Genomic DNA, 27,446 nt, shown 5'->3' on the forward strand with positions numbered 1-27,446 from the left:
ATCAGAAGCAGACCTACTGTGATCTGTGAATTAATGAGGATTAATGCATACAGCAACAATGCTATGCTGTCTTCTGCTTCACTCCTGACAATGGGGTTTGCCAATGCTGATGATGGAAAATTACCCCTCAGAGACAAAGCTATTCATTAATTTTAAAGCCTTGTTTAGTCTGATGTAGTCTTTGATGCAGTCTGAGGCTGCTGCCAGGAGGCAGTATCATGCCTCATTAGCAGTTAGCCTCAGTCTCTCCTTCAAAGGCCTCCTGTTTTAACCACTACTTTACATTTTCTTACCAGTATGTATATCCATACGTCTAAAGTTACTAGTCGGACTCAATTTAAATTCAAAATGTGTACAATTTAAAATACATCCTTTATTTGCTTTTTCAAAATCATCTTATGCAAATCCTTTTTCAGCAGTTGCTTAATAATACAATAATAATAATAATAATATTAAGAGGGTTAACATAATGCTGACCAAGGGGTTTGTCAGCCTTTCCTTCTTTAAAGAGGAATAAAAGGTAATTTCTGTGGGAATATTCCTTGATATAAATCTTGCAGATCAGTTCTAACTATTGCTGGTCCTAATACATGTCCGTAAAAGAAGTGAGAAAATTGATGAGTCATATTTAATGTAACTTTGAAAGGTGGAGTGCGATGTTGCAGTACAGACTGCGTGTGAATGTCAGATAGGTTAAAGCACAAGATATTCCACTATAAAAATATATTTAGAGGAATGTGGACTTAAGATCAATTAATATATGGAGAGTCTTTGGGCGGGGAAATTTAATTGATATGGTCCTAATGTCCCATTTAGGAAAAAAAGCCTGGATGTAAGTCCTGTTTTGTCCCTGATTTATTGGGTAAGGTAATAGACTGACTGATTGAACTTGTCACAGGACAGAGATAAAATACTGCTGAAGAACATTCCTGGACCCTTGCAATTTCAGAGCCCCGAGGGAAGGCAAAAAGGTCATTCTTTACCCACAAAACTGGCAGGAAAAAATGCATTATAGTCAGGATGTATAACCTAAGAAGATTCAGTTGAATATTATTAAAGGGCTGAAATACACAAAGGAATAAAATGCTAAATATGATATGTCTTTCTTCATATCGAGTGCCTAATTTTATCTTTGTTTCCCGGTTTTAAAAATAACTGATGGACTTACGGATGATCCAACGTTATATACTGACAGTTACTGTACAGGAGCACACAGGCCATAAAACCAAAGCTGAAATGACAGATTTAGACGCCACCTTTTTATTTTTTTTTAATCCCACTGTGACTTTTCCTGATGAATATTCATAACTATGCACATCATGGCAGTGTCATTATGACTCACTAGCAAAGCTGTGTCACCAGATATATCAAACCGGTTATAAGTGCACTAATCAGGTTCTGCCAACTACAATTACGAATAAACCATGTGATAAATTACAGCTATGTGGAACACACGCATGCATGTTAAACACAGGGTTAACTGGGTGGCTGCGTGACAGAAGGACGCCCCAAGACACAGCATGTTTTAAATGACCTTCTGGGTAACTTCATGCTCATCAAGTTGCTTTTGAGAAGCTGAAGTAATTTCATTTCTGCTACACTTGGCGGCAAAAGATAACAGTATCACCTGTGCTTTAGTGATCACTCCAGTGAAAGTCAACCAAATTGCAGCTTAGCGGCAGTAAGCCTCCCTCCACCAGTGGTGTCCTTTCTAGATTTTCATCAGCTCTTATACTATAAAGGTAAAATACTGTGGAGCTCAGCATTGACTGTGCACATGCCAAATTGTTTCCATTTGTCTGATTTTTTTTTAATCTTTTATCTTTTACTACAAGTTTGTTACTTAGAATTGGAGTAAACTCTTTTGAACACAAAATGAATGACATACGATCAGAATTCTACAAAAATTCACAAGATGTTTAGATGCAGTGTTAATGGTATCCACCACTGTCTGCCTGTTAAAATTCCCATTGACTTGATATATTTCAAAGGTTGTGAAGCAGTCTTGGGTTTAAAGGAGCACTGTCTGAGTCTATTTCAAGCAGCACCAAGGGCACTGCATGCTTTTAGATGGTGACCTAGTTAGATAAACTCAAGAGTTTCTGGGCCCTCTTACTTATTTACTTTGATTATGCACGTGTGTGTATAAAAGACTAAACAGATGTTTTTTTTTTGGTGTGTATGCCTCGGTTTGTTTTTCTTTACCAGTGTCTTGTGTGTATCCTTAACCCTTTCTAAACCGATGTAATTTGCAGTGGATGAGGGTTGGATCAGGTGCAGCAGGGAGGACTCCATTATGTTTGGCTCACAGTGATTTTCAGAATGTCGAGCTGAATTGGTTCAAGCTCGTCTGTGTTCAATAGGTCTGTTTTACAGCTCTGTGAACAGCTTCAAAGGTGCAAAGACCTCATCTGTCAAGGAGTAACAATCTGTCCACCATTCCAAATTCCTCCTCTCTCACGGACGACTGAATCTAAGACCAATAATGTATAACATATCGTGTTGCGTTTGTCATTTGAGTGTTAAAGGATACAGCAAATAATGATCGTGCACATCACTCTCTGAAATCACTGTTCAATAGAACCAGAAAATGCATTTTAGTGACCAACAGAAAACTGGATCTTAACAGGATTTCTTACCACCACAGCTGCAGTTTGGCAATCAAACCTAAAATATCATTGCCTGCTATGTTCCAAAGCCTCTAAAATCACATTTGGAGTACCGACTCAGTGGGAGTCTCCTCTCAGATGAAATTGCCAAACCACGTGCAGGAGAAATGTTTGGTTGGAAGGACAAGGGAAGGATAGCTTTGCAATTTGTTACGAAGTCTGCGGACCACCTTCATTCTAAATTGATTGGTGTAATAACTTATCAGTTTAAATAATTTAGTGTCACTTCCTTGCTGCTTAATGTTAAATGAAGTAATAACATTATAATGGAAGCTATGACTTGATTGAAAAACATTAATTTGAGTTGAGTTGACACTGCCAAATATGAGCTGATGTATCATTAAGGTACCACGCATTATTCTTGGTGGCAAAATAATTATCCTTCAAAGTGATGTCTTTTACAGAAGCCTTGAAACTTTGTTTTATATGAATTTAACCCATAAACACCCAAACTTTCACATGCGACTAAAATCATCTACTGATCGAAAACTGTTAAATACCTGTTGATCCACTAATCCTATCAATACATGTAAATAATTGGTGTAAAATGTAGTTCATCATCTTTTCATGGCCATCAGATATGACCCATTTGGATGTTCAGAGGCTCCGTAGTTACCGTGGAAACAACGTCATCTTCTATAACCCATAGAGTTTGATCAGTGACAGTGGTTGAAGATGCTAGCTCTTACATTCAGTTATTGATATATTTGCTGAAAAAGTACATTTTTCTTAATTTTTTTCTGTTTTAATTTAATAACCTTTGAATGTTCTGTGAGTTTTCATGAGCATCTAAATTAAGAATAGAAAATTAAATATAGCAAAATATGATTTACAGTGAAAAATGCAAAATACAGAAATATTATAACAAAGGACAATAAATCACTTAAGAAGGGTTAAATTGAGAGACAAGTTAATTTGGGAATTGACACAAAATTAGCGCTGGGTCTATATGAGTTAATTTTCATGCATGAATTATGAGAACCTTGGTCAAGATTTTAATCCTCTTTAAGCATGAAAAAAACAAACAAAAAAAACCAAAACAATGCGACTGAATTTTTTTAATGAACCTATTTTTTATGGAGTTACAAAAATGTCCACTTAGCTGGACACCATGAGTTTAATTTTTCAAGTAAAGAAACATACATTTAAAACGCAATATCAGAAAGTGATATACTGTGTGAAAACTATGAAATTTAAAAAAAAATAATGCAGCTAATCTGATGTTTTCTCACATTTGAACATACTCTAATACTAGTTATTACTCACTTCATGGAGATCATCATCAAATGTGCAATAACTTGTTTTACCTCCCAGTACTTTAATTTTTTTTTTTTTCTCATATAGTACTCTATTTTACAAGTGTGTATTTGTGTCTGTGTGTGCAATAACTGTTTTTATATGTTTAAGCTGTGTTTATGTTTTGTTTCTGTTTTTATTCATGTCTTTTTTTGGATTTCGTGACTCAGGGAAACGCACAAGAATTCCAATGTACCTATACTGCGATGTATCTTTTGCAAATGGCAAATAAAGTCTGTTCTATTCTAGATAATATACAAAAAAAATTAAGAAAACTGTTAATTACAGACTAATAACAATTAGTAATTGAGTTACACTCATACATATTACTGCAGATCAGGTTTATCAAGAATAGCAAAGTTACAGTAATGGTATGAATTGCAGTGTATGGGATGGTGCATAAACATCCACTGTGTTGGCTGATATGAATGAATATACAAGAGAACAGATGTCCACTGGCGCGATCACTATGCATGAAAGGGTTAAATTTGAGTCCTGAGTGAAAAGACAAGTCGCATAAATCATAAAGTGACGCTTTAACAACATCGTGAAGTTATACAAATGCCTTTTTAATCGCTGACGTCCTTTAAATCTATGTAAAACGCAGCCTTGGGTTGCGGCTGTGCCTACATGCATTCACAGTGTGGTTTATACCTGCAGATTGCTCAGCTGTTGGTGCTGAGATGAGTGTTGGAGTCAGTACTCTCGGTGTGGAGCCTCGAGTGATATTCCTGACTGCAGTCGCCAAGGGAACAGCATCTGTAACAGGAGGAAGGCAGCTGACCTTGTTGATGCCATCTACACAGGAAAATGCTTCTGGACATGGATTCGACAGGCAATCATCATAGTTGTGCTCGCAGTTCCTCCCCTGTGTATGTAAAATAAACAGCCTTCAGATGTGTCATGGAACTCTGGGACAAAATACTAAATGGGATATAATATTTACGGCTTGCATAATAAAGTCTGCATAAAGTATGGAGCATGCTATTACATAATAAAAACAAGAATTTTAAAATTGCGCAAGAGGGCATGTGATTATTGAGAATCTCTTCCCACAAGGCAGGAAAAGATGAAAATTCACATAACACTGAACTTTCTGTAATAACTAAAATGGCAAAAATGACTTAAAATTAACACGTTTTCAAAATTACAATTGGATTCTAAACAACTTTGAGATGAGAGATGATGAGTTGAAGGTGCAAGAGGGTCAAATAAAAAAAAAAACAAAAGGGAAAAAAAAAAAAAAAGTTGAGAGAAGGGAAAAAGGTAGGGGAGCCTCACCACAAATCCAGGACGACAGAAACAGGTGTAGCCATAGCCTGGATCATTCTGAATGCATATCCCCTGGTTGCAGGGCTGTGGAAGGCACTCATTAATGTCATCCTCACAGTGAAGGCCTGTCCAACCTGCCAGGAACAAAAGCCCACAGAGTGCCGTGGTGAGCCCAGGCTCTCCCACTTCCACCCTCTGAAGTGAATATCAATCAGATTCTCCTACATTGATTTGCTTCTTTTTGGGTTCACACACATACACAGACAAGAAAAGGCTTTCACTAAAGAGTAAGACGCCACATACATTTTAATGAGCTGAGGCCGTATCGTCTTTTTATCACTGTCTTTTTTAGTACTGTATGACTACAAATTTCTCCCTGGAGAAAAGAGGATGACTTCTGAATGGCTTTGAGGCACAGAAGCTATGTAGGCATTATGGTAACCTTAAGTGACATTTTATATGGCCTCTTTCAATCTGAAATGGGTGTTCTGTAAGTACTAGGATGGTTTACATATGGTAAACTGTACTCTTCCACATCTGGGGCAGAGTTACAGACAGAAGCTATCTTGTTTACTTTAATGATGTTTCTCCATCTATGCTATGCTTCGCAATTTTGCCTACGAGTGACAAAGGTATTCTGTGTTAGGTCATAGGCCTGTAAGGAGAACAATGTTTTGACTGCCTCATTTCCACGTATATTGACAAACTCACAGGATGTCTCAGTGACTCACCTGACCTGCAGTGGCATACGTAGCTATTAATAAGATCTTGGCAAATGGCACCGTTGTGGCAGGGAGCAGAGCAACATTCGTTAACATCCACTTCACAGAAATCCCCCATGAAACCTGGTGGACAGCTAAGAAAACATATCCTACTTAGAAACTGTGAGGCTGTCTCATAGAGCTGTCACTTTGCTCTTGTGGGTCTGACACACTGTATACAGGAACTGCTTGTTTTCATTTCATCAAAAAGTGCTACAACTTTTTTTTTTAGTTGGCTTTCACTTCTTATTCCAGATTAAAATGACTGCAAAATAGAAAGATTAAAATATTTATAGAAAAAAAAAAAAAAAAAATCTCATATCAGTGCAGCCACATGAAAAAAACAAAAATAAACTAGAAAAGCACTCAGAGAGCGCAGACCTCCGTCAAGGTAGATTGGTTGTTTGTTGTGACAGAATCATCATTAACCACCCCCCCCCCCCGGCCGATCACCACCAAAATGTAGTCATTTGTTCCTTGTGCCAGTATCAACATTTCCTGAAAATTTCATCCAAATCAGTCCATAACTTCTTGAGTTATCTCGCTACCAAACAAACAAACAAACATGCACGCACTCAAACACACAATGCAAAGTGATCACACTAACTCCAGGTGGAGGTAACAGACAGACAGACAGACAGACAGACAGACAGACAGACAGACAGACCCCGATGAAAACATTACCTCTGCCGTTTCACTTGGCAGAGGTAACTAGAGAAGCACAGACCTCTGCCAAGGCAGATTATTTGTGTCCCCCCCCTGATCACCACCAAAATGTAATCATTTGTTCCTTGTGCCAGTATCAAAATTTCCTGAAAATTTCATCGAAATCCATCCATAACTTTTTGAGATATCTTGCTAACAGACAGACAGACAGACAGACAGACAGACAAACCTCGATGGAAACATAACCTATAAAAGTAAAAAAAATAAAATCCTGAGCAATTAAAACTAATTGGCTGTTGACTATATTCAAGCTTAGATTTTACAGAGTGTACTCCACCTGGACAAAACATATGAGTCAGATATCATTCTGTTAAAAAAAGGAGTATTTACTAGAATGTACTTTAAAGTACTCAATTCATAAAGTAATTCCTTTTTTCATCATGATATTTGGTAAAATATGCCCACACATGAGAAATGATGAAATGTTAAGTGTGAAACTCATTGACCTTGTCTTCTGAAAGCACAAAAGCATGTGAAGTTTAATATAGTGAGACTGAAATGTTATTTTTCTCAGTGGTAATGTGATAAAAAAAGATTTTAATTAAAAATAATTGCATGTTGATACAAGCTAGTACTATGTGCAGTGACAGTTATTTGAAATAATTTAACATTTTTAGCCTTGGACAATATTCTCATGATTCTGATGACACTTCAAAAGTGTGTTCATACAAATAGTAGTATTACTCTGATATTTCACACAAGTACCACAGTCGGATCAGGATTCTGTACTGGATTTTTATTAATTACATTCAAACTGTGCAGTCAGACACAGACGAAGGGCTGATTATCTAGAAACTAACTACAGATGACGCCTCACTGACAGATGATGTTAATACACCCATTCTACTGAGTGGAGCTTCTACTTTGGTCTAAGAACTTATAGAGGAGTGCATACTAAGCACAACTAGTTCCACTGGAATTTAAGGTTAACCTGTGACAGCTCATACACTGCTTTAACCCTTTATAGGACACTCATAGAAATACTCTGAAATTCAAATTTTAACCTTAGTGTGTTATTGGAGGACATAAGACTTTATTACTTTGGTGAAATTTTTCAAAATGTGTTACTGTCATGTACAAAATTAGGCCAATAATGTTACCATATTTGGTTCCTTGCCCATAAGTGGAAAAAAAACCCAACAAAAAACCAAGAAGTATATGGGTGTATCTATGAAACTGGGTTCATTTTGGTACCTGGCACTTCACCAGCTATTTAGACCCAACAATAAAAGAGACATTTAGACATATTTCCACCCAGGATGTACCTAATGATGACCTCATATAAATGCAAAAAATTATACTCTTACTCTGAGCCATCCCAAAATTAATGAATTTTTAATACAATATTGGGGCCAAAAATAGGACCAAAATTCAGACAGGTAAAGCTACCTAGGTGTCAGTTCATTTGATCTGGAAAACATGGCTTGAAATGGTCTGATGTAACGTTATAAATAAAGACACTGTGTTAAATTTGACGATCCTAGTGGTTTTGCTAATCCAAACATGCAGGTTTTTCATGAACCAGCGGTCCATTCCACGTTTCGTGTGTAACCTATCGTGTCCACTTGCGTTACATGCGGAACCTGCCCATTTAAACACATCTAAATTGCAAGTGATTTTGCAACAGCGGTCATTTTTGTGGAACACTCTGCCTTGCATATTTACTTAGATTCCCAAAATGTACCTATGAGAGAATAAAAAGATATTCGAAAAAATAGTAGTGTGTAATTTTCATGTCCTTTTTAAGTAAGTAAGTAAGTAAAATTTATTTATAGTGCACTTTTCACAGACAGGGAGTCACAAAGTGCTTTACAGTGAAAGACAATTAAAATACAATTTAAAATGCAATTAAAATACAGTTAAAATGCAATAAATACATTAAGTGCAATTGTTTTGTATCAGCGCTGAGTCAGTTTGGATTGTACCATGTTACATGCAGATTTTTGCATGAAAATAATATAAAAAAATATAAAAATGTGTTTTATCTTTAATCTTAGTAAATATTTATGCTTAAAATAGACCTAGAGTGCTTCCAAATTTGCTTCATAACATTAGTCTACGTTTTGTTTGAATTTTTAGTCCCTCTGTCCTGTTTTTAGGTGCCAGTTTCACAGAAGCACCCATATACACTCAACAAAAATATAAACGCACCACTTTTGTTTTTGCTCCCATTTTTCATGAGCTGAACTCAAAGATCTAAAACTTTTTCTGTGTACACACAAGGTTTATTTCTCTCAAATATTGTTCACAAATCTGTCTAAATTTGAGTTAGTGAACACTTCTTCTTTGCTGAGATAATCCATCCACCTCACAGGTGTGGCATATCAAGATGCTGATTAGACAGCAGGATTTTTGCACAGGTGTGCCTTAGGCTGGCCACAATAAAAGGCCACTCCAAAATGTGCAGTTTTATCACACAGCACAATACCACAGATGTCACAAGTTTTGAGGGAATATGCAATTGGCATGCTGACTTCAGGAATCTCCACCAGAGCTTTTGCCTGTGAATTGAATGTTCATTTCTCTACCATAAGCCATCTCCAAAGCTGTTTCAGAGAATTCATGAAGAAGACTGTGCGAGGAAAATGGTGGTCACACCAAATACTGACTGGTTTTCTGACCCCCCTGGACCATCCAATACAGTAAAACTGCACATTTTTGAGTGGCCTTTTATTGTGGCCAGCCTAAGTCACACCTGTGCAATAATCCTGCTGTCTAATCAGCATCTTGATATGCCACACCTGTGAGGTGGATGGATTATCACAGCAAAGGACAAAGGAGAAGTGCTCACTAACACAGATTTAGACAAATTTATGAACAATATTTGAGAGAAATAGGCCTTCTGTGTACATAGAAAAAGTTTTAGATCTTTGAGTTCAGCTCATGACAAATGGGAGCAAAAACAAAAGTGGTGCGTTTATATTTTTGTTGAGTGTATATACACTAGTCAACATTTGCTAGGGATCAGGACTATAACTTTGCTATATTTGGGGGTGTAATTCTGGAAACTTGAAAATTTACTTTCCCAGTGGAGTACAGCCTGCGGATGCGGATGGTGGCCACACACATTATTGACATCACACCGTATGTGTTTCAGAACATTCTGAGTGGTTTCAGTGAAAACAAAATTGGAAGAGTAATTGTTGTGAACTCTAATTTCTAGGGTTGTATCACCCTTTTGCCAGAAAGTGCAATAAAAATGTATGTTTTTTTACCTTTTGGTCCATTTTTCTTTACATGACTAGCCAAAGTACACACATAATATATGAAGTCACCCAAAATATTATACAACATCAATCATTGTGCAAATATAAAACTGATCGCTAGCAAATGTTGACTAGTATATATTAAAAAAAATACAAGAAAAACATATGTAAGGTGATAGGAACATATACTTTAGAACGTTAGAACATCACTTTTAGCACATTACAACAACACAAGTACTGATCCAGACCCCTGTCAACATCCACATTATCCCTTTGAACATCATTCCTTACATTAGTACCATTACTTCATGGTACCTAACAAAGCAGGTACACTCACTGTTCATGCAGAGGTGGACTTAAATTGTAGATTAGATTAGATTGCTGACTCACTGTCCCCACTGTAACTGTCTTGTAATGTGTGCTGAAATTACCAAAAATAGTCACTTGCTTGATAAAGGGTTAAAGTGATGAACCCTTTTGTGATGATCAGGCTAAATCAGAACAGACGGCTGCTTGAATGATCTCAAACATCAGTAAATCAGAGTGACAGACAACAGATGCAGAATAATGTTCTAATAATAAACACATACATATTGAAGCTGCATTAGTGACAATACAGTCTGTTATATGTCAATGTCTCCTAACAAAACTGTTCTGGTAACACATACAAGTAACAACTGCTGTTTTCCTGATAAAACACACTCCAATTTCAATGCCATTATTAGTATCAGGATTTTTTTTTTTTTTTTTTTTCTCGTTGGTGACAGGTACACTGGTGAAGGACTCTGAAGATTGCAAGAAAAAAAGCACCCGTTTCACTGTCTTTTCTCACTTGTAACTTGAATGCAATGGTTTGGTCCTTTCAAAGCTTAAATCTGTCAAGGTTAAAGAAAGGTTTCTGACAAAGGCAGAAACTATGCAGCTCTCCTGTTTACGTATATGTGTTGACAGAACATTTTTGGATGTGTTGACATATGATCCAGTGACTCATGCAACATCTACATCAGTATGTCTACAGCTATAATCCCTGTTTGCAGCGTGGGAGGAGTCAGATATAAATGACACTGGACACTGGTGGTCTAGGGTAGTGTTGGGGGCTGGGGCTGGAGTTAAACCCAACGTTTACATCTAAACCCTTTTATCTGACTGTGCTCTATTCCACCGTCTGCAAAAAGGATCATCTCAGTACTTTCAAATATTAATTTGTATGTCATAAATTTTACACAAAGACAATCTAATCTAAATTATAGGGCAGTAACTTTCAACAGAATCTTACATTATATTTGGCCGAGGGGTATTAAAAGTGTACAGCACATTTTGTTTTATTACCTTTTTTTTTATTTTTTATTTTATATTGTTGGCTTTTTGCACTATCTTTATGCATTTACACTTTTTTCTTGCACTTTATTCTGTTGCTGCCTTGAACATTGAATTTCCCCATTGTGGGATCAATAAAGTCTACTGTAATCTAATCTGATCTAATCTTTATCTAATCTAATCTTTATTGAATCTAATCTGTTCTAATGTAATGTAATCTAATGTAATCGAATCTTTATTTACTCTAATCTTTATCAAATCTAATCTAATATAATCTCTACACTATTTATCTAATCTAATCTATTTTATCTAATCTTTATCTACTCTACTTTAATCTAATCTAAATATATTCTACTCTACTCTAAACTTTGTCTAATATAATCTAATCTAGACTAATGTAATCTTTATCTACTCTACACTACTCCAATCTACTCTTTATCTAATGTAATCTATCTAATCTAATCTTTATCTACTCCACTCGATTTTACTCTAATCTAATCTAATCTAATCTAAATATATTCTACTCTACTCTAAACTTTATCTATTCTAGTCTAATCTAATCTAAACTAATGTAATCTTTATCTACTCTACATTACTCCACTCGACTCTACTCTTTATCTAATGTAATCTATCTAATCTAATCTTTATCTACTCTACTCTTTATCTAATCTAATCTAAATATATTCTACTCTACTCTAAACTTTATCTATTCTAGTCTAATCTAATGTAAACTAATATAATCGTTATCTACTCTACATTACTCCACTTGACTCTACTCTTTATCTAACGTAATCTATCTAATCTAATCTTTATCTACTCTACTCTTTATCTAATCTAATCTAATCTAATCTAATCTAATCTAATCCTTGTCTACTCTACTCCAATCTTTATCTAATCTAATCTTTATCTACTCTACTCTAAATATATTCCACTCTACTCTAAATATATTCCACTCTACTCTAAACTTTATCTATTGTAATCTAATCTAATCTAATGTAATCTAATCTAATCTTTATCTACTCTACTCTAATCTAATCTTTATCTAATCTAATTTTATTTTATCTAATCTAATCTTTATCTACTCTACTCTAATCTAATATAATCTAATTCTACTCTAATCTACTGTAATCTAATCTTCATTTAAACTAATCTTATTTTATCTAATATAATCTAATATAATCTAATCTTTATCTACTCTACTCTACACTACTCCACTCTGCTCTACTCTTTCTCTAATCTAATCTAATCTAATCTAATCTAATCTAATCTAATTCTACTCTACTCTACTGTAATCTAATCTTTATCTAATCTAATCTTTATCTACTCTACACTACTCCACTCTGCTCTACTCTTTCTCTAATCTAATCTAATCTAATGTAATTCTACTCTACTCTACTGTAATCTAATCTTTATCTAATCTAATCTTTATCTACTCTACACTACTCCACTCTACTCTTTCTCTACTCAACTCTAATCTAATCTAAATCTACTCTACTCAACTCTAATCTAATCTAAATCTACTCTACTCAGCTCTAATCTAATCTACTCTACTATACTGTAATCTAACCTTTATCTACTCTAATCTAATCTTTATTTAATTTAATCTTATTTTATCTAATCTTATCTAATCTAATCTAATCTAATTCTACTCTACTGTAACCTAATCTTTATCTAATCTAATCTTTATCTACTCTACACTACTCCACTCTGCTCTACTCTTTCTCTAATCTAATCTAATCTAATTCTACTCTACTCTACTGTAATCTAATCTTTATCTAATCTAATCTTTATCTACTCTACACTACTCCACTCCACTCTACTCTTTCTCTACTCTACTCAACTCTAATCTAATCTAAATCTACTCTACTCTACTCAACTCTAATCTAATCTAAATCTACTCTACTCAGCTCTAATCTAATCTACTCTACTATACTGTAATCTAACCTTTATCTACTCTAATCTAATCTTTATTTAATTTAATCTTATTTTATCTAATCTAATCTAATCTAATCTAATCTAATCTACAGCTCCATCTCAATCATGTGAAAAACTCCTCATACACAGGAAATAGCCAGCAGCAAGCAACAACTGAAACACCCAGGCTAATTTTACCCACATGCGAATGAGACACAAGCAGAGCAACTTGGCTTTAGGCGTCTCAGCTGACTGTGAGCACAAGAGCCCACTTGAACCATGAGCAGGATACAAAGGCTTCCCAGGAGTGCACACTTTTTCCTACTGCTAAGGTGAAAAATAAGAGCTGCCAACAAAGTTGAACGGTAGAACAAACCAGCAACAGACACAATCACAACTTCCTAAATATCCTCCCGCTGAAATGTTATATGAAGAAAATCTACAGTGTGGCTTTGAGTGACCAGGGTAGCATCAAACAGTCAGCAGACCACTTAAAAACACTGCCATGGTTAAAAGATTGTGTTAGATTTATGGACATATGGGAATGCAACAGCACGCTCCTGCTTAAACTAGCTCACAGGTGCTGCTTCATTTGAGCTGGTGCTTTTCTGTTGTGCACTTGGTGGGTTGCCCAGGATCAACTTCACATCGAGTAAAACAAGTAATTTTTGAGATAGAGTAATTTTCTAGATGGACAATGAAGTTAATCTTGCATCAAAGTTACCTCAGGCCTTGGAAGTGGCTGGTTTGCTGCCTCGCATAGATTTCCAATGTATGTTTAATAGACTTCATTCGAACCACCGATTATTAAATTAAATTACATTTTAAAAAGTAGATGCAAAATCTCAGGGAATTTAGCTACAGTTGGACATGGAGATCTGTGAATAATAGTACGTTTTATACATAAAAAAGGCCATGTGTGACTAAAAAAAATATGCTGACCGCTGTCACAGGAGAGAGAAAAGGTTGCTTTTGAGGTCACAGGTGCAGAACTGAATGTGTACCTCTTCACACATATTATGCACATAAAACAACACGGTGTTCTGTGTTGTGGAAATATTAACAAGACCGCCACTTAAAAACCCTTTAATATGATTGTAAAACCACAAATCATGATGCAAATGTGAACTACAAGGCTGGCCTGCTGTGTCTCACAAGGCATTTTAATGCTTGAGGGATTAACAGCAGAAACAGTTAAATATGCAATAATGTTTATGTGCATTAGAAAATACTTTTGCAATGTAAACAATACATTCATAGAGTAAATTAACCAAATATGTTTTCCATGAGAAGTTTCACATCAGATTAAATATTTGTATCCAGAAAGCAATGATTAATGATTGTATTTAAGGAGCTATTAATGCATTTAACACAAATTGTATTTACATTAGCCTCAAAGAAAAAAAAAATTCTTTGATGTCCAAATCTGGATATTCATCAAATGAATCCTGTGTTGTGGAAAGTGCAGACAAAGCACAATCATCCTATTGCAGATCAGCAGGACATTAAAGGACATTGTTTCTGGAAAATGTGTTTATATTTAATATGTCTGTCCTCAGTGAATGCATATATCTGCAAAAGCACAACATACTACTTTGCCTCACAAATAAGCCTACGGTGAAGTGAACGTAAGGAAAAAAATGCTGTGCTAAGGCAGTCCACTACATCAATAAAAAAATGTTGTAAGGAGCAGCAACCTATTTGGAGTCGTAGTAGTCTAGGATACATTAAATGATGACATTGAGCATACAGCAGCACATCAGCACAAGGTTAGACAATGTAATTAACTGTAAGGCATCCAGGGACCTGCTGTGTCAAATCTGTCTTACTACATACACCTTGTATTCAGATTCATTTCACCACTCAAGGGAGAGCATGTCAGCAATTAAAACATAATAATTCACTGCAAATAGGGCTGCTTCTAAATATTAGGGCAAAAACATAACACACAACTCCAACGACATTGACAAAAAAATATAAAAAATAAAAATAAAAATCAGATATTCTACATTTTTAGTTTTACATGCATTTGTATCTACTCTAATTCATCTATATTAGTTGCTATTTTCCTCAATATATGGTGAATGGGAATCAAAATCCCTGTGTTTCTCCTGCTATGTGTGAAATGTCATATGGGTGCTTCTATGAAACTGGGTTCATTTTGGGTTTTTAGACCCAATAATAAAAGACAAATTTAGTCATATTTCCCTCCAGGATGTACCTAATGATGACCTCAGATAAATGCAAAAAAAAATTACTCTCTTGCTCTGAGCCATCCCAAAATTAATGAATTTTTAATAAAATACTGGAGCCAAAAATTGGACCAAAATTAGGACAGGAAAACCTTCCTAGGTGTCAGTACATTTTATCTTGAAAACATCACTTGAAATGGTCTTATATACAGACACTGTGTTAAATGTGATGATCCTAGTGGTTTTTCTAATCCAGACATGCAGGTTTTTCATGAATGGGCAGTCTGATTCCAGGTTTCGCGCGTAACCCATCGTGTCCACTCACGTTACATGCGGAACCTGCTCATTTAAACACAAATAAATCGTGAGTGATTTTGCAAAAGCGGTCATTTTTGTGAAACACTCTGCCTTGCATAACTGGTTCCATTCCCAAAAATGTACCTGTGAGAGAATAAAAAGATATTCGAAAAAATAGCAGCACATAATTTTCATGTCCTTTTTACCGTGTTACATGCGAATTCTTGCATAAAAAATTATAAAAACACTATAAAAATGTGTTTTATCTGAAAAATAGGTTCTCTTTTATCTCAATAAATATTTCACTTTAAAATAGACCCAAACTTGCATCATAACATTTGTCGATACCTCGTTTGAATTTCTAGCCCCTCGGTCCTGTTTTTAGGTACCAGTTTCATAAAAGCAGCCATATGTGAACCTGCCAAAAATATCTTTTCAGACAGCACTGAACAGGATATCTGGATTCAGATCATATTAATTTTTTTCCTTCAGAGATGAACTTTTAATCAGATCAGTCAAAAAAATCTGGAACAACTCACCTGCATGTGAAGTTTGATCCCGTTCCGTCAACGCAGGTGCCTCCATTGAAACACAGTGAGACATTTAAAGCCTCTTTGCACACTTCTATGTCATTCTCACAAGTTTTCCCTGTGTAACCGTCCTGACAAAAACATGCGTATTTATCGATGAGATCCACACAGGAGCCTCCGTTCAAACACGGACTGAAAGCGCAGTCCTGTAAATGAAAGGACAACCGAAAGAAAGAAGCTGTTAGATAAAAAAAACAAAAACAACTCAGAACAAAATATGAATTTAACTAAAAAAAACAAGCAGATTTGCAAAGAGGATATAAAACAAACAGAAACGGAGCGGAATCGTTAGTAGTTTAAAAGCAGATAATTGTGTTATCTGTTCAAATAATGCTTGCAGAGGCCGCGCAAGCAACTCAATGTTTTATCTCTGGAGTCCGGCAGAAGCTGTGCTAGGTTTAAATCAATTACACTAAGCAATTTCCTTAATCGGGTATTTGTACAATGCTTACATGATCTTGGTAGTTCAATTGACTTCTCATGTAAAATGAATCAATAGTGTTAGTGTAACCATAGCCCACACAAAGACTACAAAGATGTTCTTGGCAACTTTTGACCCTTTGGTTATTTATCAATTAAGCCGAACTCACGTCGATGTTCGTGTCGCATCTCCTGCCCGTCCATCCCGGATCACAAAGGCACGAATATGAATACAGTCCATCTTTACAACTGAGGAGAAAAACACATAAAGTCAGAACTTATTCATGTAATTATTCTCCTAGGTCAAATGCACTTAGAAGCATTTATACATACGAGTCTTCAACTGTATGGTTTGTGCAGAACCCTTAGAGAGATGTAATCTTTTGAAAGAATAAGTATTTCCCCTTCTGCAGAACTAATGACTATAATTTCGAGGCCACTGAGACAACCTGTAAGTGCATCACATTAGCTTCCTACAACATGTGACATATGTCTCCACTCGAAGCGCCGGCAAGGAGTGTAATTAAAAATGATTCTATGCCATTTATGCACAATTTACAGTGATTCGCTTTTAAATGGCAGAGAAAAGTCTGTACCTCCCATGAAGACAGGGTGCCGACAAGCATTCGTCAATGTTGATCTCACAGTTGAGCCCAGTGAAACCATCAGGACACGAGCAGCGGTATCGATTAGGACCATCAATACACCGTCCGGTATTTTGGCATGGGTTTGAGACGCAGTCGTCAATGTTAACTTCACAACGTTCTCCTAGGATTTAAAGCATATTATGAAAAGACATTAAACATTGAAGAACTTCTCAGGAGGAAGATCTTTGTGTTACTTGAATAATTAAACAGTTTATGCAGACTGGGATAATGAAAAAGAGTGGATAGTTGTGGGAGAGAGAGCAAAAAGGTTGGATTTGGTTAGTATTTAGTACGCTAAAACAACTAATGTCCATGGGAACTAAATAAACAACATGGATAATTAACCAAAAGAGACTATTTTTGGTAATTTCCTCATTACAAGACAGCGACAGCAACAGTTACAGTGAGGACAGTGAGGCAACAATCTCAGGTTAACCCTATAACGCCAAACGTATCATATGTGATACATGAGTTTTGAAGCCCTGTACATGATGAGTGTTATAATTTTTTTCTTGAAAAACCTGATGTATACAATTACATACATGTAATACACAGACATGTTTGTGTTATATTATGTTTTTGTTTGTTCCAAAATAATAACATTTAAGCATTGAGACCCAATGTATCAAATATGATACAAAATTGAAACTTATACATGGAAATTTTGATATTTAAAAAAAAAAAAAAAAAATGTTGTTCAGAAGGACCAATAAAGGCTCCAGTGTCAAAGAACTGGAATTTTCTGTCAGTGATTCAATGGTTCAGGCTTTACAGGGTTAACCAAAAGGGACTATTTTTTGGTAATTTCCTCATACATTACTAGACAGTGACAGCAACAGCTACAGTGAGGACAGTGAGGCAACTATCTCAGGTTAACTCTATAAAGCCAGACATATCATATTTGATACATGAGTTTTGAAGCCGTCTACATGATCAGTGTGATATTTTTTTCTTGAAAAACCTGATGTATACAATTAGATACATGTAGTACACTGATAATTTACCAGGGCAGAGGAATTTGTTCACCAGAGGCCTTTCCAGTGACACTACAACACTGTCATTAATGAGGAAGGACGCAGAACTTTGCCAATTTTCAAAAGGAATTATCAATTTGTTAGACATGTTTGTGTTATATTATGTTTTTGTTTGTTCAAAAATAATAATATTTGAGCATTGAGACCTGATGTATCAAATATGATACATAATTGAAACTCATACATGGTTATTCAGAAGGACCAATAAAGGCTCCAGTTTTAAAGAACTGGAATTTTCTGTCAATGATTTAATGGTTCAGGCTTTACAGGGTTAAATGTGGTCTACAGGTCTGTCAGGTCCTCCTCTGTATGGACAGTGAGTGTACCTGCTTTATGGTCCTCATGTAAGTAATGATCTTCAAAGTGATAATGTGTTGACAGGTGTCTGGATCAGCACTTTTGTTGTAATGCCCTAAAAGTGATGTTCTAATCTTCTAAAATACATGTTCCTATCACCTTACATGTGTTTTTCTTGTATTTTTTTTATATTTACTTTGCTACTTATGGGTAAGGAACCATATATGGTAACTTCATTGACCTTGATTTTCTACACAACAATAAAGAAATGTGAAAAATTTCACAAAAGTAATAAAGTCTTATGTCCTCCAATGACATACTAAGGTTGATATTTTAAATTTCAGAGTATTTCTGAGTGTCCTATAAAGAGTTAAGGTCAGGGTACTCCTTATGGTGTGTACTACTTAGATCAAGTAAAACAATAGAACACAGCTTTCTAAGGTCTGGAAAAAATAACCTAAGGCTACTTTCAGACTGCAGGCATGCTCATATGCTCATATGTGGCCTGTATCCGACCTGCCACTTTCATATGTGGTCATAAACCCAATACATATCCAATATTTACCTCCACCAGGAGGTATTGTGATCACTTTGATTTGTGTGTTTGTGTGTTTGCATGTTTGTTTGTTAGCAAGATAACTCAGAAAATTATGGATGGATTTTCATGAAATTCTCATGAAATGTTGATACTGGCACAAGGAAGAAATGATTAACTTTTGGTGGTGATTGGGGGGGGGGGGGGCAGCAGATCTGTCTTAGCGGAGGTCTGCGTTGTCCGAGTGCTTTTCTTGTTATTTTATTAGTTCACTGGTGCAGCCCACTTCTGATGAAATTTGGCTTAATGTGGCCCTTGAACTAACATGAGTTTGACACCTCTGATCTAAACAGATCTAAAAATTCATCTCCATACAGCTGACAAACATATCATAGGACATAGGACTCTGGTGTTGAATAATGGTTAGAAAAGTGTTTTTTAATCACAGATTTATAATCAGTTTATAATAGTAGTTTATAATCAGTAGATGGGAGAACAGTGACATCACCCATTGGTTTATGAACTGCTGGTTTGAAACCATTAATTTCCTCTGCCAGGAGGGGTTGTGATCACTTTGCTTTGTGTGTTTGTTTGTTTGCTTGTTTGTTAGCAACTTTACAGGAAAACTATTCCAACCATCTTTACCACATTTTACCCACAGATAGGCCTAGGCCCTGGGACCAACCCATTAAATTTTGGGCCAAGTAGGCCAAAGTTCAAGGTCACAGCAAGGTCACAAAATCTCAAATTCTCCTATCTCTCATCATTGGGCAATTTTCGAAAATTCATAAAAAATTCAAAACAACTCTGATTAGCCTCCAATTTAATACACCCGTTGCTTATAACAATATCTTCTATCTGGCACAAAATTGTCCACATCCACTGTGGAATGTGGACTCTGTGGACATTTCAATTTAACAGTGAAAATCCCATTTACGACACATTTTTCAGTATAACTCAACAAATATTGATTGGAATTTAATATAATGTGACATACACATGACTGGTACCAAGCTTCAACTTTTTCTGCTGTATGGAACAACCTTGAAAGTGTTGAATTTAAAAAGAAATAGTCGATCCACACATGTACACCGTTCAGGGTGTTTGGCGGAGGTTTGCGTTCTCTGAACACTTGTTTATAATGCAACTTCAGTCTGAACGGTCACTTCAGGGTCACATTCCATTCATTCTCAAAACTGGTAGAAGTCGCATTTAATGTGTAACATGAAAGAGCACACAAAAAAACATCAGATTTCACCAAAAAAATGTGAATTGTGCATTAAGACCTGCCGTCTGAATGTAGCCTTAGTTTGGGCTTCAAGGCTACAGATTTAATGCATTCCGAACAAACGTGTACAGGTTGTAGAACTCAAACAAAATATCTTCACCTTTCTTTTAATAATCTATCTCTTGTGATTCCTTCCACCTTATTAAATCTAAAAAGAAATGGTGGAGTAGGTCTTTAAAGAAGCCTGCAACAGCACATCTCTGGAGATATCGCTGTACAGTATGTTCAGTGATGGGGTCCTGTGTTGCTTTATTAGAAAATAATAAACTACAGTGTCCATATTTTTCACCAAAAGATGTAGACTTTGTTGGCCCTTTTTGTGTTTTATCATTTTAGACCATGTGGAACTCTATGGAACAGATGATATCTTTTGCTGATCATAACAAAAGCATTAAAACCACCATCTTTTTCCAGTAATAGGGTTATATATATATATGTCCTTGTGAAGCTGTGTAATGATTATCTGCAAAACTGCACAACCAGCCCATTGACTGTGTGAACTGCTTTGTCAGCATCATTCTTTATTTTCCATAGATCTAAATGGCTTCATTCACATCCAGGTCACACCGATTACTGAGCTACTGTTTTTCAACCAGCACTTTTACTTTAATTTATGTCTGTGTGTTTTTGAGATTGTATTCTAACTAATCCTTTCACCACCGACACCATGAATTCTAATCATAAACAAGGGGTGCCAGGTACAACAAACCCTACCCCTCGCACACATTTTGCCCATTATAAGTAAATGGGAAGATAAAAAAAAAAAGTCATAAAATGTATGAACTTTGACCTACCTTTCCCAAAAATCTAATGACATCTGTTCTGGGTTACTGGCAATCTATAAACCCAATTTGGTATGAATTGAACCAATAGTTTTGCTGCAAAAGTGTTAACAAACAAAAAAACAAAGAAGTAGAGGTACAACAAACCTCACCCCTCGCATGTATTGTAGCTTATTTTGTCCTGATGTCATGTACTGATGTCACCATATCAGCTGTCTCTATATATGTGCCAAGTTTGAAGTAAACTGAAACTAAATTGATGTTTTTATAGACATTTGGAATTTTGCCCATTATAAGTAAATGGGAGAAAAAAAAAAAGATTTTAAAAATGCATACAAAAATTTGAACTTTGACCTACTGTTCCCACAAAGTAAACACATCTATTCTGGGTCACTGGTAATCTAAGACCCCAATTTGGTATGAATTCAACCAGTAGTTTTGCTGCTACAGGCATTTGGAATTTGCCCATTGTAAGTAAATGGGAGAAAAAAAAGATTTTAAAAATCCATACAAAATTTGAACTTTGACCAACTATTCACAAAAGGTAATCAGATCTATTCTGAGTCACTGGTTATCTATAAACCCAATTTGGTTTTAATTCAACCAATAGTTTTGCTGCTCAAGTGTTAACAAACAAACAAACAAACCAAACCAAAAACAATACACTTTTTTTTTTTTTTTTCAAAACGTTCTTGAAATGTTGTGGACTTCCTCTTTTTCTGCATAAATATGATCTAAACTTGATCAGATGATCAAATTCTTAAACATTTTTTTTAAGAATTAAGAAAACTTGCAGTATTGAAATCACTGGGTATCTTCTCATGTTAACTTTCTGTTTATGTGTTACAGATTCACCACTACATTTTTCCCTGTCATGCATGACATTTGTTAATAAAGGAGTAAATTGCAGACTTCCTGGCTTGTGAAAACCATGTTTTACTGGCTGTATATATTAAAACACCAGCTTTATAAAACATGTAGCAAAAACAAGAACAGTACAGATGTTATGTGGTAATTTGGAACTAGAGTCACGCAATTTAGTAAATAAGTTATAATGCAATTATTGTGGATAATATTGGTATCCTTGGATTTGAGTCTAATCACTTGGTCATGTAAAAAATGCACAGATTAATGTTGAAATGTGTACTTTTCTCCAGCTCCAACAGAAACTTGAACTAGTATTAACAAAATAGATGTTGCTATGTCTTTAAGGAAGCAAAGTTATTGTGTTATGTTGTATAAATGTGAGATGGGGGTTGGATTTAATAAGTTTTCTTCTTCCCACTCCTTTTTGAGCAGTACATATTGAATTTATTTTGTTATTACTGGTGTACATGGCAATTGCTTTTTTGTCTTGATCATCTTTATTTATTAATGTATTTGCTCGGTTGCTTGTACACAATTTTTTTTTTTTTAATTTTCTCTTCTGCTCAAACAAATAAATGAATGAATGAAAAATACAAAAATCTGAAATATTCATTTTGCATTTTTTTTTAAAGGTACCATTACATTATTATAAATTTTCTTTCATATGTTACATCTTGCAGGACTTATTAAAATGACTTGTGTGCTTGGGCTTGTTGTCTTGTTGTATGATCCACTTTCTGTTCGTGGGTAGCTCAACATTTGCAGTGTTAAGATTTTCTGGTATAATTCAGAATTCATCGTTCCATCAGCGGAAGCAAGCTGTCCTGGTGCAGAGGCAACAAAGCAGGCCAAATCTATGATACTGCCGCTAGCATGTTTCACAGATGGGAAGTTTCTTATTTAGCAATGTAATGTTTGGTCTCTGCCAGACAACGCTTCTCATTAGAATAACAAAAAAAAAAATCTACTCTGGTTCATTTCATGCATTGAACATTTTTCCAGCAAGCCCCTGGATTAGCTGTGGCATTTAGCAAACTGTGGATGGGCAGTAATGTTCTTTTTGGAGAGAGGTTCTTGCAGCTTTGAAATGTATGCCATTGTTGTAAATGTTTTCATCAAGAACATTAGCCATGGGCATGAAGCATTTTTTTCTTGCCAGACGAGTGAAAGTGCAGACCAACACGAGTTGAAAACAATTTTAATACATTTAAAAGAGGTGTTGAATTACGGCTAAAACAGAAACACTTCTTACATGTGATATTCTGCTATAGACTGGTTTTTATTCATGTGCTATATTTGTACCTGAGCTGTGTTTTTCTTGCGTCTTGTGGACAGGTGATCAAACTAAATAACATATTTTATTCATAAGCGCCTTTCAAAGCGCTCAAAGTCACCTCATAAGAAACAAGAAAAAAAAACAGCAGTGTACCAAACATAACAAATAATAAAACAAGTAATAACACTATACATTAATGAAACCAGGAGATTGTCAGATTGAATGTGACCATGGCGAACACTAGGTTCAGACGTGATTACAGGCAGGATTTGAGTGTCATTATTGTGGATTTCTTATGGGAGAGTGTTCCAGAGGTGTGGGGCGGAGCGGCCAAAGGCTCTGAATCCTATGGTAGTCAATCGGGCAGATGGTGAAATAAGTTTGACGGCACTCATTACTTACAGTTAATACAGTGCATCTGATCATTTTCATTTTGTATGTGTTGTAGTTCCATTGCTGCTGATATGTGAAATAAACACATCTAATTTAACCCTTTCATGCATGAATTATGAGAGCCTTAATCAAGATTTTTTTCCTGAGTGTTTTTATTCCTCTACACATTAAAAAAACAAAGCGATTAATTTTTTTTTTTTTTTTTTTTATGAACCAATTTTTCAGGGAGTTGCAAAAATGTCCACTCAGCTGGACACCATACATTGAATTTTTGAAGCAAGGAAACAATTTTACTGATATACTGTATGAAAACTATGAAATAAAAACATTTTTAATGCAGCTAATATGATGTTTTCTCACATTTTAACATACTTTAATAAAGAAAATATGCAAGAAAAAAAACAACAACTTTTGTTTAAAAAAAAAACAAAACAAAACTGTTAAAGGTAGGGTAGGAGATGTTTTCCTGGAGCATTTTTTTTTTTTTTTTATATTGCTTAAAATCCCCTTCACATCCTGATCGCAACCAATTAATTAAATGCTTTAACAAAAAAATAAAAAAAATTTAGACATTTGTGGAACGGACAGGACTGAAAAAACACGAGATGTCTATCAAACTCAACTGTCATTTGTCCCTCCCTCCTCTGCAGGTACAATCCGGTACTCTGGAGGTGTCGGGGTTTGGACTTTTGAATTGTGTATTTTCAAACTATAACTTGCTGGAACCATTTTTCCAGGATCTCCTACCCTACCTTTAATTGCAGACTAATAACAATACCAAGCAATGAACACTCAAACATGTTACTGCAGATCAGGTTTATGAAGAACAGCAAAGTTACAGTAACGGTATAAATTACAGCGTATGGGATGATGCATAAGTGTCCACTGTGTTGGCTGATATGGAACTAAAACAACAAAATCCATGAATATACAAGAGAACAGCTGGAGAATAACTGTCCACTGGAGTGACCAGTATGCATGAAAGGGTTAAAGGAGTCATATTTAGTTTTTTTGAAATGGAATTACACATTTTAAAACATTTCCCTGTGGTCTACATAAACTGTAAATGCTCTGCTTGGGTCTGAATTCTTCATTAATTCAACTCCACAGGCCCATCTTCAACCCTATTAAAGTAATGAAAGAGAAAGGTCGTTTTGAGCGCTGGCCCTTTAAATGCACATGCGCCAGTTCAGGCCCCACCCCCTCCAGGTTGTTGACCATGCTGATCTGTCCCGTTCAACAACTTGTGCTCGATAATACAACCAACAAATGAACATTTTAGGTAATACGTTCGAAGTTTGGACATATTTTCAGTTTTTACTACAACCGCTGCTGCTGATAAACAATTATGGCGTACTCGGAGAAATGTTCGTCGGAAGTCTTGACCTTATATGTGCAAATATTGTGATGTAACTAGTTATAAAATGTGACAAATTAAGGAGGAATTGAAACGGGTTGTAGAAAACCACTCAATTTTTGCCAAAATGAATATAAAGATAGCTTTGCAGCACCTGGAGGGCTCAAATTCAAATTTCATGAACTATTAGGGTCCAAATACACAAATTAATGAACCACAGACTAATAAAAGTGGGTTTAGCAAAATATGACCCCTTAAATTTACAAATTAGCGAGGCTGGAATGCAGATAAAGCACAGAAGGGAGTGGAGTTTCTGCACGTGATCTAATCATTTGTAAAATTCTGAACATGCAGCCTGTACATTTCAGTAATGATCTGCATTGTCGTACTAAGACCAGCGCACTAATAACCTGATGAGGGGACACATGTTCTACTAACAACAAAGACACAGCTAATGTGAGAAACACGTGTACAGGTTTTCCACGTGTTTCTCTTGTGAAACAGCAACACAGACAAACAGGTATTCTGCAGTAGAACTGGATGTGTCAGTGGATAAACATAACGTAATCTAAAATAGAGGCCTAAGATACTTTCAAATTACAATATCCAACCTGTTTGCATAGGTATACCTGAAATGTTTCTCTCTACTTCCACCATTTTTGCTAATTGTTAGCACATTTTGCACTAAATCATCAGTTGTAAACCTTTGACTATCATAGTATGGGATTCATTGAAATAGTTTCCTCCAAAAATGTTGCACTGTAAGCGGGCAGCTCCTTCAAATACATATGGAATTAGATTATCACAAACCTGGCTCAATGAATGTAACAAAAGAAAATATATGCATTTCTCTAAACAATAAAAAGTAGTTTATTTAACAAAATGCGACTCAAATTGCAGCACGTAGATGGTAGATATCAGTAATGTGACATCTGTGAGAGTGTGTGTGTGTGTGTGTGTGTGTGTGTGTGTGTGTGTGTGAATCAAACAAAACCAAAAACCAAAGCAAACAATACCACTGTGTTGGCCATGTGGTCAGCAGGCCATTAAGTCAGAGAGAGAGAGAGAGCGAGAGAGAGAGAACACCTGCTGAGGTGCAAGGTTGTAATACATTTGGATTTCTCATTATAGTTTAGTTTTATTTAGTTTTGTTTAGTTTTTTTTAGAGCAGGTTTGCTAGTTTTAATTAGTTTTCCATTTTTCCCTAAATGCTTACTTTTAGTTTAGTTTTAATTTTTTCATATCTTTTATATCCCTCACTGTCGTATTCAACGAAATCCCATACAGGACTCTGCTGCTTTAGGCCGCATGTTGCCAGGTAGAGTGAGGAAGAGAAGCCTCTAAACAAGTGACGAGAAGTGACGGACCATAAAGTGCCGTATGGTGCCGCCAGCCAAAATTGCTCGAGTGCAATAAATCGATTCCATATCAATCCGACATTGACAAAGACCAAAACGAAGGGAATTTTATCCATAATTTTTATACGATTTAGTTAGTTTTGTAAGCACACAATACAGTTTGGGTTAGTTATCGTTTTTTCTTTTACTTATAGTTTGTATTTATTTCAGTTAACAAAAATGTTTTCTCAATTCTAGTTTTGGTCATTTCGTTAGTTTTCGTTAACGATAATAACCTTGCTGAGGTGGCCCTTTTATAACCACAAACCACATTCTTAAAAGGTGTGACCAAAGAATGGACCGCCCACAGTCATGTGCTCCAGGAGCACTGGCAGCTGGAAGGAACATAACGTGAAAACCCTCGGCCTTCAGTCCACGCCAGGGTTTCCTCATCATTGACTATCCTTTTAGTTCCAAACAATCCATCTAGAGCACTACGCTCTCAACATGCAGGCTTACTGGTGGTCCCTAGAATCTCCAAAAGTAGGCCGGGGGCCAGAGCCTTCAGCTATCAAGCTCCGTGATTGTGGAACCACCTCCCTGCCTCGGTCCAGGAGGCAGACACCCTCCCTATGTTTAAGAGTAGGTTAAAAACGTTCCTTTTGATGAGTCTTATAGTTAGGGCAGCTCTTAGTTCTTCTGCTCTTAGTTCTGCTGCTACAGGCTTAGACTGCTGGGAGACTCATCTGGATACACTGAGCTCTTCTCTGCTCCTCCTCCTCCTCTATGACCTCCTCTCTGCTCCTCTTTCTCCCTGACCTTTTCCCTCCTAATTTTCTCTTCTATTTACGCCCCAGTGAATACATGTTACTGACTTGACTTTTTCCCTGGAGTCTCTGTGCTTTATCGCCTCACATGTTTTCCCTGGATCATCATAGGTTTTCCCAGGATCATCACAGGTTTTCCCAGGATC

The 27,446-nt window shown here is 35.9% G+C and overlaps 1 protein-coding gene across 1 annotated transcript in view; it reads right to left on the minus strand.

Annotated features, from left to right (window-relative positions):
* Positions 1-27,446, minus strand: part of eys (eyes shut homolog) — a 348,044-nt gene that overhangs the window by 132,347 nt on the left and 188,251 nt on the right. The window contains 6 exon segments of the mRNA XM_030156655.1: positions 4,620-4,833; positions 5,247-5,371; positions 5,969-6,093; positions 16,190-16,386; positions 16,831-16,909; positions 17,257-17,428. Of these exon segments, the coding sequence (XP_030012515.1) occupies positions 4,620-4,833; positions 5,247-5,371; positions 5,969-6,093; positions 16,190-16,386; positions 16,831-16,909; positions 17,257-17,428 (912 nt within the window).

Source organism: Sphaeramia orbicularis, chromosome 15 (genome assembly GCF_902148855.1).
Source record: "Sphaeramia orbicularis chromosome 15, fSphaOr1.1, whole genome shotgun sequence".
Lineage (NCBI taxonomy): Eukaryota > Metazoa > Chordata > Actinopteri > Kurtiformes > Apogonidae > Sphaeramia > Sphaeramia orbicularis.